Raw genomic sequence first — 14,931 nt, forward strand, 5'->3', positions numbered from 1 at the left:
CACTGTGGCTTAACCAGAAGATCTTCAATGACCTGAAACTCAAAAAAGAGCCATACAAAAAGTGGAAGCTAGAACTAGATCAAATTACGAAGGCTGAATATATTTAAAAAAAAAAAAAGGCATGTAGGGACAAAATTAGAAAGGCCAAGGAAAAACTAGATTAGCTAGGGATGCAAAGGGTAACAGAAAAAAATATTTTACAAATACATGAGAACATGAGGAGTGCCAAGGACAGGGTAGGCCCACTACTCAGTGAAGAGGGAAAGACAATAACAGAAAACGTAGCAATGGCTGAAGTGTTCAATGACCTTTCTGTTTCAGTTTTCACCAAGTGATCAAATGACTAATAGTGAATATCAGTGCAAATGGGCTAGGATCTGAGGCTAAAATAGGGAAGGAACAAGTCAGCATGTTCGAACAAACAAATCAGATATCTTCAAGTTGGCAGGGCCTGACGAAATGAATCCTTAAATACTTATGGAACTGGCTGAAGAGATCTCTGAGCCATTAGAGGCTATCTGTAAGAACTCTTGGAGATGGGAGAGATCCCAGAGGACCAGAAAAGAGCAAATATAATACCTATCTATAAAAAGGGGAATAAGAACACCCTAAGGAATTATAGACCAGTCAGCTTAACTTTAGTAACTGGAAAGATAATGAAACAAATAATTAAACAATCAGAAGATAATAAGGTGATAAGTAATGATCAGCATGGATTTGTCAAGAACAAATAATGGTATAACTGGTCTATGACAGGGTTACAAGCCTTGTGGATGAGGGGAAAGCAGTAGATGTGATACATCTCGACTTTAGTAAGGCTTTTGATACTGTCACACATGAGCCTCTCATAAGCAAATTCAGGAAATATAGCTTAGACAAACCTACTATAAGGTGGGTGCACAACTGATTGGAAAACTGTACTCAGAGAAAACAACCTAATTTCCCCCTACTGTTACTCACACCTTCTTGTCAACTGTTTGAAATGGGCCACTCTTATTACCACTACAAAAGTTATTTTTCCTCCCTTGGTATCCTGCTGTTAATTGAATTGTCTTGTTAGACTGACCTCACACTTTCATTGTATTTATACCTGCTCCTGTATTTTCCACTCCATGCACCTGATGAAGTGGGTTCTAGCCCACGAAAACTTATGCCCAAATAAATTTGTTAGTCTCTAAGGTGTCACAATGACTCCTCGTTGTTTTTGCTGATACAGACTAACACAGCTACCACGCTGAAACCTTTACTCAGAAAGTAGTTATCAATGGTTCACAGTCAAGATGTACAGGCATATCAAGTGGGGTCCACAGGGATCTGTTTTGAGTCCGGTTCTATTCGATATCTTCTTATAATTCAAAATGATCTTGACAAACTGGAGAAATGAGTAGGATGAAATTCAATAAGGACAAATGCAAAGTACGACACTTAGGAAGGAATAATGAATTGCACAAATGCAAATTGGGAAATGACTGCCTAGGAAGGGATACTGAAGAAAAGGATCTGGGGGTTGTAGTGGATCACAAACTAAATGAGTGTCGTCAACATGATATTGTTGGGGGGAAAAAGCAGACATCATTCTGGGATGTATTAGCAGCAGTGTTGTAAGGAAGACATTAGAAGTAATTCTTCCACTCTATTCAGTGCTGAGAAGACCTCAACTGGAGTTTTGTGTCCAGATTTGTGTTGAGAATGATGTGGACAAATTGAAGAAAGTCCAGAGGACAGCATCAAAAATGATGAAAGATGTAGAAAATATGACCTACAAGGAAAGGTAGAAAAAAAATTGGACTAGTTTTAGACTGGAGAAGAAGGCTGCTATCATAGAATATCACGGTTGGAAGAGACCTCAGAAGGTCATCTAGTCCAACCCCCTGCTCAAAGCAGGACCAATTCCCAACTAAATCATCCCAGCCAGGGCTTTCTCAAGCCTGACCTTCAAAACCTCTAAGGAAGGAGATTCCACCACCTCCCTAGGTAACCTATACCTGTGCTTCACCACCCTCCTAGTGAAAAAGTTTTTCCTAATATCCAACCTAAACCTCTCCCACTGCAACTTGAGACCATTACTCCTTGTTCTGTCATCTGGTACCACTGAGAACAGTCTAGATCCATCCTCTTTGGAACCCTCTTTCAGGTAGTTGAAAGCAGCTATCAAATCCCCCCTCATTCTTCTCTTCTGCAGACTAAACAATCCCAGTTCCCTCAGCCTCTCCTCATAAATCATGTGCTTCAGCCCCCTAATCATTTTTGTTGCCCTCCGCTGGACTCTTTCCAATTTTTCCACATCCTTCTTGTAGTTTGGGGCCCAAAACTGGACACAGTATCCAGATGAGGCCTCACCAATGTCGAATAGAGGGGAATGATCACGTCCCTCGATCTGCTGGCAATGCCCCTACTTATACAGCCCAAAATGCTGTTAGCCTTCTTGGCAACAAGGATACACTGTCGACTCATATCCAACTTCTCGTCCACTGTAACCCCTAGGTCCTTTTCTGCAGAATCATGTCCTCCTTCAGTCTTCTCAAGTACATAAAAGGTTGTTATAAAGAGGAGGCTGATAAATTGTTCTCCTTATTCACAGAGGACAGGACAAGAAGCAATGGGCTTAAATTGCAGCAAGGGAGATTTAGTTTAGAAATTAGGAAAAACTTCCTAACTAGGGGTAGTTAAGCACTGGAACAAATTAGGGAGGTTGTGGAATCTCTGTTGTTGGTTTTTAAAAACAGATTAGACAAACACATGTCCATGATGCAAATAATTGCAAATACCCCAGGGTATGTGTACCATGTCTTACAAAAAATTTCCAATATACATTTCAACATGTTAGATTTTAAAACATAACAAACCTGCCAAGTTTTCTTTTAATTGGCATGTCAGTTGCATTTCTGCAAATAATTCCAACTACATGCCTGCATTCCCCTTTCCTTAAATTGTCAACCAAGATTAGGAGTAACACTTCATCCTGTGTTAAAGAAGTGCACGCTTGCAATTAGATGGCTGCATCCCCAGAGTTGCCCCTTTTTTGGGTGTGATATTGGGCCTGCAGTAGGCTTTGCAGTACTATTAGTAATTAAAAATTCAACTAAACTCACAAGCTCCCCGCTTTACATACATGGATTAAGAACACGCCTGTGAAAAGGTAGTCAATATTCTTATGTTAAATTGCAAGCTCTGATATTGTTTGCTATATAATTTAAAATAGCAAACAGTTGTAATCCATATATCTGTTTAGGGAGGTTATGGCTTTCTCTTTTCATAAGTTACTCATGCTGTAATAATAGAACGTCTTGATTGGTCAGTGTCCAGCAGGGTTTTGCGCAGTTGGTCGTGTTTATGTATCCGGTGTCAAAGCTTCTATCACTTAAGATATACGTTAAGTATATCATATTTGAATAATCCTATTGATGCCGATTTAAACCAGTGTCTTCTAAACAAAGAAAATGTCTGCAATTGTGAGCCTCAAATGCAAGGCAGTTTATCATTTGTGAAGCTTTGCATACAAGAGATCACTCTATTGAAGTGAATGAGCGAAACAACACCTTGGGGTTCATTCCAGTGAAGCAAATCGTTATGAAAGTTGCTTTTCTATCAATTTTATGATACTGTGAGACTATATATTTGGATTTAACCTGAGAGTACTATAAATGAAGGCATTTTTCCCTTCACACGTTTTACTGAGGGCATATCAATTTTAATCAAATGTGAGCCTTCCTGCTTTCCTAGACTAAGTCTGCTATCCTAGACTGTGCCTTGTCTCCTGACGAGCAGTCATGACCACTGTCCCTTTCACTATACAGAGCTAAGTTCCTCCCCTCTCTGCACTGTGTCCAGTCTCCTCTGCCCTGGCTGGTTGCCCACCACTGCATCAAGTAAAGAGCATGGGAGAAAAAGTTCCTGTCAGAAGTAGGCAGGGTGGGTAGAGACTTCTTCAAGGAGTCCCAAGTAGCTGCAATATCCAGAAAACAACTGGGGCACAAGGTGGCCACGTAACCTTCCTGCTCACTGTGATTAAAAGTTCAGTCTTCCATTGTTAACTGTAGGATTAGCAGGTATCCAAAGGGTTAAATATATAATAAAACGTAAGTGTGATGTGATGCTGAGGGTTTCAATTAGAATCTTCCCTCCCCCTCCCCCCATATTTCCCTCCAGATGTATTACAGGCCCTTAGCTGCTAAATTCTGATTTTAAAAATGTAATGACAAAGGACCTTTCCATCTATGTAAAGATGTTACCTATAAAACAGCCACATTAGAAAAGGTTTGGCTGCGTACGTGGGACGCAGCTGGGGCTAATTTGCCTCACCCCATTTCAGAGCTGGAATTATTTTTTTAAATTAAGTCCCTGGCCATTAACACCAAGCAGCCTCCAGCTCCAGATTACAGCCAGTTCAGTAGTAACCTGTCCAGATGGGACATGGAGCAGGTGGCAATTTAAAAATATTTGCACAGTGTTGTAGACAGTGCTGGAGGATACTCAAAGAATCTGGACATTCAAATAGCAGCAGCAGCAGCTGCTGCCAGATTTCAGGGCCTTCAGAGGCCTCTGTGGGAACATCTTAATGTCAAGCTAGCTATAAAGTTTGGATCTAGAGAGCCACACTTGTGCTAACTCTGCTGTATGGCAGTGAGAAAGGTGAGCACTGAGGAAGGCTTAAGAGTGGCAGACTGACATTTTCGATTCTTGTCGTCATCAGCTGCTCAATATTAAGTGGCAGGACAAGATCAGAAATGAGGACATTCATAGCTGAACCCAGCAACCACCTCAATCAGTGCTGATTCCGTTTTTGTGGCTTTCTTGGTATGGACATATTATTAGGTTGGAAGACCCATGAATTACAAAGCATATGGACCAAGGAATGCTGCGACATGATTAGCAATCATGTGGTCACCAAAAGCTTCGGTGGTGCCATGAAATTGCCAGTAATGGACATAGACTGAACATCCAGCCTTACTACCTTAAGGGCCAACGTAGAAATCCTTCGGAATGCCACTCGATTTTCATGGAGGCTACTTCCTTTTGGGGTTTTACCATTTTGATGATAATTTTAAGAGCTCCTATACAGGAGGTTATATACCCTGAAAGAGGGTTATGTGAGCTCCCATTTTGTCTTGTGCAGCTGCAGCAGTTAGTACTGCTTCCAGAGCTGTGTGCCGCTTAGCTTCAATGACTCTGGATGTACAGACAGAAGTAAAGAGCCACATTGGCATCTGTCAGCACAGCAAAAGAAGTGTTCTGCAGCAGGATGCAGTAGTCAGCAGTGACTCCTCTTCTCTGATTCAATCTCTCTGATGCTTTGAGCAGGGGGTTGGACTAGATAACCTCCTGAGGTCTCTTCCGACCCTAATCTTCTATGATTCCATGATTGAGTTTGAAAAAAGGTGTTTTTCTCAGCTTCTTTGGACCTGACAGGCTTTGACATAGGTCTTGTTTTCACAGCATTGTTAGCTACAAGAATAACTCAAGTGTTGCCCCTAATCCAACTCGTGCCCACACACAAAATCTCTAGTTCAAGTTAAGTGGGATTTTAAGCTTGAGGTAGCCTGCCTGTCAGAGGGTTGGCTTGAGAACCACTGAAGGTCAAGCTAGTAATGCAGTGCGAACTCAGCTTTAGGCTTTTGATGGGAAAGAGAGTTACTAAAAATGTGGGAAATTGAGACTGTGTCCTCGTATAATGAAAGCGGCAAACCACCGGAGGGGGGGGGGGGGGGAGACGGACGGTGTCTGTCTTGTGGGGGGGGGAAGTCTTCAAACACTGGAAAGTAAAGCCAAAGCGTAAGCGGCTGGGAGTGTTATTTTGTTGCATTTCAAATTGGTATTTTGCAATATTGTTCACAATGTGCATCTTTCTAATAACTCAATCCTGTCCCACTAACTTCTTCCCATCTCAGTAACACTTTAAAAAAAAAAAAAGAAGCTGTAAAATGTACTATGTAATTAATTAACTAATTGAATTCATAACAGGTATATCCCAGAGAGACTACACTCAATACTATGAGCATATCTCTAAACAAAATGACGAGATCTGTAGATGTATACAGGAGTTCTTCAAGAAACATATTCAATATAAATTTTTGGATGAAGACTGTAAGTATCTCTTTAAGGAGTTGTATTAGAAAACAAGATTGTGGGAAGTGGGAAATGTTTTATGGAAGTCCCCAATTGCTTATTAGTTACACTATTAAAATTTAACTTTAAAATAGAATCTGGTGGCCTGATCCTTCAAACATTTCTTCATGGAACTCCCATTGACTTCAATGTGAGTTCTGGGCTCAAAGGGTACTGCAGGGCCAAGAAAGTAGAAATGAGGCCTATCAAATTATCCTGTGTAGCTGCTTGCCAGCCCAGGATTGTTTCCTACAGTTACTTGGAAATACCAGTGAAAAATAATATTTCCTAGTATCTTAACTCGACAGCTATGTAATGTTTTTGTTCTCTGACTGCATGCTAATGCTAGTTTCTACTTGCATGGTGTTTGGTTCTTTGATTTGAGACAGTTTTGTATTCACTGAAAATGCCAGTCCTTCCACCTGTAGAGGAATGATTTTAAAAAAATGGGAGGTTGGTGGAAAGGAAAAATTACACATTAAATATGTACCCAATAAAATAGATAGAGGGGCAAATAGGTATTTAGATATTTGGTTACCTTTTATTCAATAGTTAATTCACCTGCCCAAAAAAAAAAAAAAATAGCAGCACACCTCTAATTTTTTTAATATCAACATCTGATGAATATGCCTTGTCTTCTAAATGTCTTATTATATTTCGCTCAGTTTAATAAAATCACTACAAAAGACATGTCATAGATGTTGTAATACCATTAAACAAGAGATCTGATTATTATATTTCTATATAATATCTCTTTAAACAAAAGTTCACTGTAGTTAATTATTTTATGTCTGATATTTATATGGCACAGATTTGTAAACCGGTTAATACTTCCCAAATATATAAATACTAGGGCTGTCAATTAATTGCAGTTAACTCACGTGACAACTCAAAAAAATAAATCACGATTAAAAAAATTAATCACAGTTTTAATCGCACTGTTAAACAATAGAATACCAATTGAAATTTATTAAATATTTTTGGTTTTTTCTACATTTTCATATATATTGTATTCTGTGTTGTAATTGAAATCAGTGTATATTATTTTTATTACAAGTATTTGCACTGCAAAAATGATAAACAAAAGAAATAGTATTTTTCAGTTCACCTCATACAATACAGTAGTGCAGTCTGTTTGTCATGAAAGTGCAACTTACAAGTGTAGATTGTTGTTGTTACATAACTGCACTCAAAAACAAAACAATGTAAAACGTCAGAGTTGACAAGTCCACTCGGTCCTATTTCTTGTTCAGCCAATCGCTAAGACAAACAAGTTTTGTTTACATTTACAGGAGATAATGCTGTCCTCTTCTTATTTACAATGTCACCTGAAAGTGAGAACAGGCATTTGCATGGCACTTTTGTAGCCGGCATTGCAAGGTATTTATGTGCCAGATATACTAAACATTCGTATGCCCCTTCGTGCTTCGGCCACAATTCTAGAGGACGCTTGTTAAAACAATGTGTTAATTAAATTTGTGTCGGAACTCCTTAGGGGAGAATTGTAAGACCCCTGCTCTGTTTTACCCACATTCTGCCATATATTTCATGTTACAGCAGTCTTGAATGATGACCCTGCACATGTTGTTCATTGTAAGAACACTTTCACTGCAGATTTGACATAACACAAAGAAGGTACCATGTGAGATTTCTAAAGATAGCTACAGCACTCGACCCAAGGTTTAAGAATCTGAAGTGCCTTCCAAAATCTGAGAGGTACGAGATGTGGAGCATGCTTTCGAAAGTCTTAAAAGAGCAACACTCTGATGCAGAAACTACGGAACCTGAATCACAAAAAAGAAAATCAACTTTGTGATGGTGGCATCTGACTCAGGTGATGAAAATGAACATGCGTCGGTCCGCACTGCTCTCGATAGTTATCGAGCCGAACCCATCATCAGCATGGAGGTATGTCCCCTGCAATGGTGGTTCAAGCATGAAGGGACATATGAATCTTTAGCGCATCTGGCATGTAAATACCTTGCGATGCTGGCTACAACAGTGCCATGAGAACAACTGTTCTCACTTTCAGGTGACATTGTAAGCAAGAAGCGGGCCACATTATCTCCTGTCAATGTAAACTATCTTGTTTGAGCGATTGGCTGAACAAGAAGTCGGACTGAGTGGACTTGTAGGCTCTAAAATTTTACATTTTGTTTTTGAATGCAGTTTTTTTTTTTTTTACATAATTCTACATTTGTAAGTTCAACTTTCATGTTAAAGATATTGCACTACAGTACTTGTATGAGGGGAATTGAAAAATACTACAGTATTTCTTTTTTTACAGTGCAAATATTTGTAATAAAAAATAAATATAAAATGAGCTCTGTACACTTTGTATTCTGTGTTGTAATTGAAATCAATGTTTGAAAATGTAGAAAACATCCAAAATTATTAAAATAAATGGTATTCTATTATTAACAGTGTGATTAATCACAATTCATTTTTTTTAATCATTTGACACCCCTAATAAATACTGCAGGGGAAAAAAGGCCAGTCCTGTAGCATGAGTGCCTAGAGCAATGCAATATCTTAAATGATGGGTAGTCACCAACAATGACTAAAGGAATAGGCTGGATCCTTTCAGTAAAAATATTGATTAAATGGTCCCTTCAAAAAGGGTGTTGATGCTTTTTTGTTTAACTACTTCATTGATTTTTTTTTTTAATTAACAAAACATTCAGAACTGAACATTGGGCATGGAAACATATATGAAAGTACATTTAATAAGAAAGTATGTGGATCAATTATTTATGAAAATTAAAAAGCTACCAAATGTTTGCCACTAGAACATCTATGATATCTTTTGGAAGAAAAAGAATTGTAAGTCTGTTTCCAAGAAGTTATATAAATCTTTTTTTTTATTTTTTATTTTTTAAATATTGATGGTCAACATTTTAGCTGCTTAGTCCTTTTCATAGCTGGAATGTAATTTAACAGATTCCTACTGCAGTAGTAGAAGTAACTTGCACTGTATTGTGGTTTAAAAATTAAAATTGCAAAACATTTCACAGTGGGAACAATCTCCTGATAAGGTTATTTATTAGTCTTTGCGATAGTGTTTCAGACTGTTGGACAGCCAAGACTAGTCAAAAACCTGATGGAGATACTGTCTTACCCTGGGCAGGGGATGGATTGAGGCCCCAATCCAGCAAACCACTTAAGCATGCACATAACTTTAAGCATGTGAATTGTCCTGTTGAAGTCAGTGGGCTGCTCACGTTTAATGGGTAGTCCCATTGACTTCAATGGGACTACTCACAAGTTTAAAGTAGTAGAATCTTAGAAATGTGGAGCTGGAAGGGACCTTAGTAGTTCATCTAGTCCAGCCCCCTGCACTGAGGCAGGACCAAGTCAACCTAGACCATCCCTGGCAGGTGTTTGTCTAACCTTTCTTAAAAACCTCCAGTGATGGGGAATCCATCATCTCCCTTGGAAGCCTATTTCAGAGCTTAACTATAAGGGTAATTAAGAAGTTTTTCCTAATATCTAACCTAAATCTCCCCTGCTACAGATTAAGCAGATTACTTCTTTTCCTATCTTCAGTGGATATGGAGAACAGTTGATCACCATACTCTTTATAACAGCCTTCATTTATTTTAAGAGAGATGTGTACGCTAACTTTTTCCACTTGGACTGGTACCATGTCCAGATGGAAGTGCTGAATAATTGCAGCTGGAGTACTGCAGATTCATAGCCGTTAGAGAATAGAAAGCTGAATGTTTTAAGAAAAAACTTTTAACTAATAATTTTAAAGTGTTCCAAATATTATCCCAAAAAGTGAAGAGGGATGTGGAAGACTTTTTCTTAATCATTATTTTTAATTACCCTTGTGAAAGGTGCTGAATTCGTAGCACTTGCATCTGAAACCTTCAGTTTAGCTATGAATGCATGTTACAGTATGGGCGCTAGTGGAGCAAGTTGTCTCATAAAGCCCCACCAAAACACCTCAGTTCTGTCCTGGAAGCACCTCTGTGGGAGAGGGAATAGCTCAAGTATTCTTCCTCACTTAGATTTTGGATTGTGTAAAGATTACCAATGGTATCACTTAGTACCAGTTGTGATGTGAATGCCTGTTCACTGACAACTGGCTAGGAACACCAAACAACCATCAGATTGCAATGACTTACGATCATCACTGCCTTAGGCCTGATTTAAATTGGCAAACATGACTTTACTATGAAGTTTCTGTAGTTTTTGCATCAATGAAACAAGTGTGCTCACATCTCCTGTTTCTGTTAATCAATAAGCTTGGCTGAGCAGAGATGCCAGGTTTCTTTTTCCATTATGCGTTATTCCTTGCACAGATGAACAGCCAGACTGGGGGCTTGTCTACCTGAGAAAATTGCACAGGTTTAACTTGAGGTGATTTTTTAAACTGATTTAGCTAAACTGGTGCAAAAGGCTGTGTGGACACTTATTTTAGTTTAAGCCAGCTTTATTTCAGTTTAGCTAAAGTCAATTGGGAAGTGGTTTAAGCTAAGCTGCAATAAGCTATTCTTAATGCTGAAATAAGAGTGACCACACAAAGGTCTGTACGGTTTCACTAAATCAGCTTTTTAAAGGACTTCAGTTAAACTGGTGCAACTTCTGCATGTAGACATGGCCTGAGTTTTCAAAAAGTCTCTTTGTGTAACTCTGCGTAGGAAGACCTAAGAATGGCCATACTAGGTCACACCAATGATCCATATAGCCCAATATCCTGTCTTCCAACAGTGGCCAGTGCCGGATGATTCAGAGGGAATAAACCGAACAGGGCAATTATTGAGTGATCCATCCCCAGTCATCCAGTCCCAGCTTCTGGCAGTCAGATGTTCAAGGACATCCAGAGCATGGGGTTGTGTCCTTGCCCATCTTGGCTAATAGTCATTGATGGACTTATCCTCCATTAATTTATCTTAATTTTTTTTAACTAGTTATATTTTTGGCCTTCGTAATATCCCATGGCAAAGAATTCGACAGGTTGACTGTATATTGTATGAAGTACTTCCTTTTATTTGTTTTAAACCTGCTGCCTATTAATTTCATCAGGTGATCCCTAGTTCTTGTTTTTTGTGAAGGGGCAAATAATACTTCCTTATTCACTTTCTCCATACCATTCATGTCTTTATAGACCTCTATCATATCCCCCCGTTAGTCGTTGTGACGTGGTTCCCCGGGTGCAACCTGGACTGTGGGACCGCTGAACCCTCTTTCCCACTAATCTGGGGTATCCCTCTCACTCTGTGATGCCATTACCAAGCTACAAACCTCTGACAGGTGCTGCGCTTACACAGACATCCACAGGCAGGGACACACCCAAGTTACATAAATGCTTCTCCCAGCCACTCATGAACCAACAATAGAGTGGCTCCAGCCAATTCCCCCCAGCTCCCCAGTCTTGCACCCCATAATTGTACTGTCTCACACTGGTCAAAAGCCTGACCAGTGAAAGTTCATTACCTAGTCTGCCCCTCCCCCGCCCCAGTGTGGAGAGGACACACACTAGCCTTTGTAAACTGAGCTGAGATTTCCTAAGCACCTCAACCAAAACTCACTGTTTTAGGTAAAATATAAACAAATGTATTAACTACAGAGAGACAGATTTTAAGTGATTATAAGTAGCAAGGATAGAGATCAAAGTTGGTTACCTAAGAAATAAAATAAATTTGCAGTCTCAGTTCTACAAACTAAACAGGATTTGAATCAAGCAGTGTCTCACCCTGACAGCTGGCATAGTTCCTCAGTACACAGGCTGGGACTCTTTTCCAGCCTGGGACCATCTTCCCCAGTCCACAATCTTTGTCCTCCAGATGTGTTTCCAGGTGTTGAGTTGTAGAGGGAGTAAGGCCAAGTCACGATGTCACAGCCCCTCTTTTATAGTTTCTTCCAACTTGCTAGAAAGATCTTTGGCTATGATGTGGGTCAAACAGTCTCCATTGTATACGGTTCCTGGGATAGTGGATTCTTTCCTTGATGGGTGTTGGTGAGCCATTAACACTGTCTGGCTACTCCATTGTTATGGAGTTATACCTAAATGCTGGTTGTGGGTGTTCCCAACCTCACAACGTATTTCAGTAACACACACATAGCAAAACTTCATAACTTCACATGCAATGATAGCACATACAATCCAACAGGATATTAATGTTCAACAGAATAAGACTTTTTAAATGATGCCTCACAAGGCATACTTTGTACGAAACATATAATTATATCACAATGGTGAATACGGTGCTGCTTTGAAGTACAGACTGCCACAGTTGTCTCTTTTCCAAGCTGAACAATCCCAGTCTTTTTAATCTCTCCTTATATGGAACTGTTCCATACTCTTAATCATTTTTGTTGCCCTTCTCTCTCTACCTTTTCCAGTTTCAATATATCTTTTTTCAGATGGGGCAATCAGAACTGCACACAGTGTTTAAGGTGTGAGTGTACCATGGAGATGTATCTTTTTTGACTGCTGCTACACTTTGAGCAGATGTTTTCAGAGAACTATTCACAATGATTCCAAGATTTTTCTTGAGTGGTAACAGTTAATTTATACCCGGTCATTTTGTATGTATAGTTGGGATTATCTTTTCCAGTGTGAAGTACTTTGCTTTTATCAAGATTGAATTCATCCGCTATTTTGTTGCCCAGTCACCCAGTTAATGAGATCCCTTTGTAAATCTTCACAGTCGGCTTTGGACTTAACTATTCTGAGTAATTTTGTATCGTCTACAAATTTTGCCACCTCACTGTTCACCCCCTTTTCCAGATCATTTGAGTATGTTGAACAGCACAGGTTCCAGTACAGATCTTTGGAGGACCCTGCTATTTACCCTTCTCCATTGTGAAAACTGACCATTTACTCCTACCCTTTGTATCCTATCTTTTAATCAGTTACTGATCTATGAGAGGACCTTCTCTCTTCTCCCATGATTACTTAGTTTGCTTAAGAGTCTTTGGTGAGGGATCTTGTGATAGGCTTTCTGAAAGTCCAAGTACAGTATATCGACTGGATCACCTTTGTCCAGATGCTTATTTACACGCTCAATGAATTCTAATAGATTGGTGAGGAATGATTTCCCTTTACAAAAGCCATGTGGACTCTTCCCCAACAAATCATGTGCATTTATTTGCCTGATAATTCTGTTTTTTACTATAGTCTCAACCAGTTTGCCTGGTACTGAAGTTGGGCTTACCAGCCTGTAATTGACAGGATCAGCGTTTCATTAGTTACCTTCCAGTCATCTGGCACAAAGTCTGATTTAAGTGATAGGTTGCATGCCACAGTTAGTATTTCTGCAATTTCATATACGAGTTCCTTCAGAACTCTTGGGTGAATACCATCTGGCCTGGTAACTTACTACTGTTTAATATATCAGTTTATTTCAAAACCTCTCAGTTGACGTCTCAGTCTGGGACAGTTCCTCAGATTTGTCACCTAGAAAGAATGGTTCAGGTGTGGGGAACTCCCCCATATCTTCTGCCATGAAGACCAATGCAAATAATTCATTTAGCTTCCCACAATAGCCTCAGTTTCCTTGAGTTCTCCTTTGCCCCTCGATCCTCCAATGCAGTGGTTCTCAACCTTTCCAGAATACTGTACCCATTTCAGTAGTCTGAACCCCAAGCCCCCACACACACACCTGGGCTGAAGCATGTAACTTAGCTTTGTGTGGTCCCTTGTGGGGCAGGGCCACAGGCAGTTGCCCTGCTTGTCATCCCCTAATGTCAGCCCTGCACTTGTGACTCCCCTCCCTTAACCCATCCCGTGACCCCCCTGGGGATCATGAACCCCAGGTTGAGAAATGCTGATTCAAATGAATTGACACACTCCCTGGAAGAAGTCTGCGTACCCCAAGTAGTACGCGTACCCCTGGTTGAGAACCACTGCTCCAGATGAATTGATGAACCCCTGGAAGACGTCTGAGTGGTTGAGTACCACTGCTCCAGTGGCCCCACTTGCTATTTGGCTGGCTTCCTGCTTCTGATGTACTGAAAAAAAAATTGCTGGTAGTTTTTTTTTTTTTGTCTTTAGCCAATTGCTCTCCAAATTCTTTCTTGGCCTGCCTTATTATACTTGTATACTCAACTTGCAAGTTTATACTTCTTTCCATTTTCCTCACTAGGATTAGATTTGCAATTTTTGAAGGATACCATTTTTTCCCCTCTAACCGCCTCTTCTACTCTTCTGTTTAGCCATAGTGGCTTTTTTTTTTTTTTTTGGTCCTCTTACTGTTTCCACCCCCTCCCTCACCCCCCCCCCCACACACACACACACTTAGGGCATACATTTAGTTTGCGCACCTACTATGGTGTGTTTAAATAGTCTTCATGCAGTTTCCAGGCATTTCACCCTTGTGACTGTTCCTTTTAATTTCCATTTAACTAGCTTCCTCATTTTTGTGTATTCCCCTTTTTGAAGTTAACTGGTACTGTGGTAGGTTTCTTTGGCATTTGTCCCCTTACAGGGATATTCAATTTAATTACATTATGGTCGCTCTTACCGAGTGGTTCAGCTATATTCATCTCTTGGACCAGATCCTGTGGTCCATTTAGGACTAAATGAAGAATTGCCTCATCTCTTATGGGTTCCAGGACAAGCTGCTCCAAGACGCAGTAAATATATGGATTTGTTTAACAATACAAAAAAGTTTACTGTGAAAGATATAGATATGGAGAAACAACTATTTTGTTGAAATCTCTGAATAGTGAAGGGTTTGTATTAAAATAGACATCACTAGGCAGCTGGTGTGCTGTGACTACTGTGTTGTGTACTAAAAGTGATCATTTCACTGCTACCTTCGCTCAACCACCCACCCCCGTTGGTTTTCACTGTCTGTTTTGTCTCATCAGGTG

The 14,931-nt window shown here is 39.8% G+C and overlaps 1 protein-coding gene across 1 annotated transcript in view; it reads left to right on the forward strand.

The window, feature by feature from the left end:
- Positions 1-14,931, forward strand: part of CDC123 (cell division cycle 123) — a 79,623-nt gene that overhangs the window by 35,459 nt on the left and 29,233 nt on the right. Inside the window, exon 9 of the mRNA XM_008172230.4 lies at positions 5,962-6,084. Within this exon, the coding sequence (XP_008170452.1) occupies positions 5,962-6,084 (123 nt within the window). The remainder of the gene's footprint in view (positions 1-5,961; positions 6,085-14,931) is intronic.

This window comes from Chrysemys picta, chromosome 1 (assembly GCF_011386835.1).
Source record: "Chrysemys picta bellii isolate R12L10 chromosome 1, ASM1138683v2, whole genome shotgun sequence".
Taxonomy (NCBI): domain Eukaryota; kingdom Metazoa; phylum Chordata; order Testudines; family Emydidae; genus Chrysemys; species Chrysemys picta.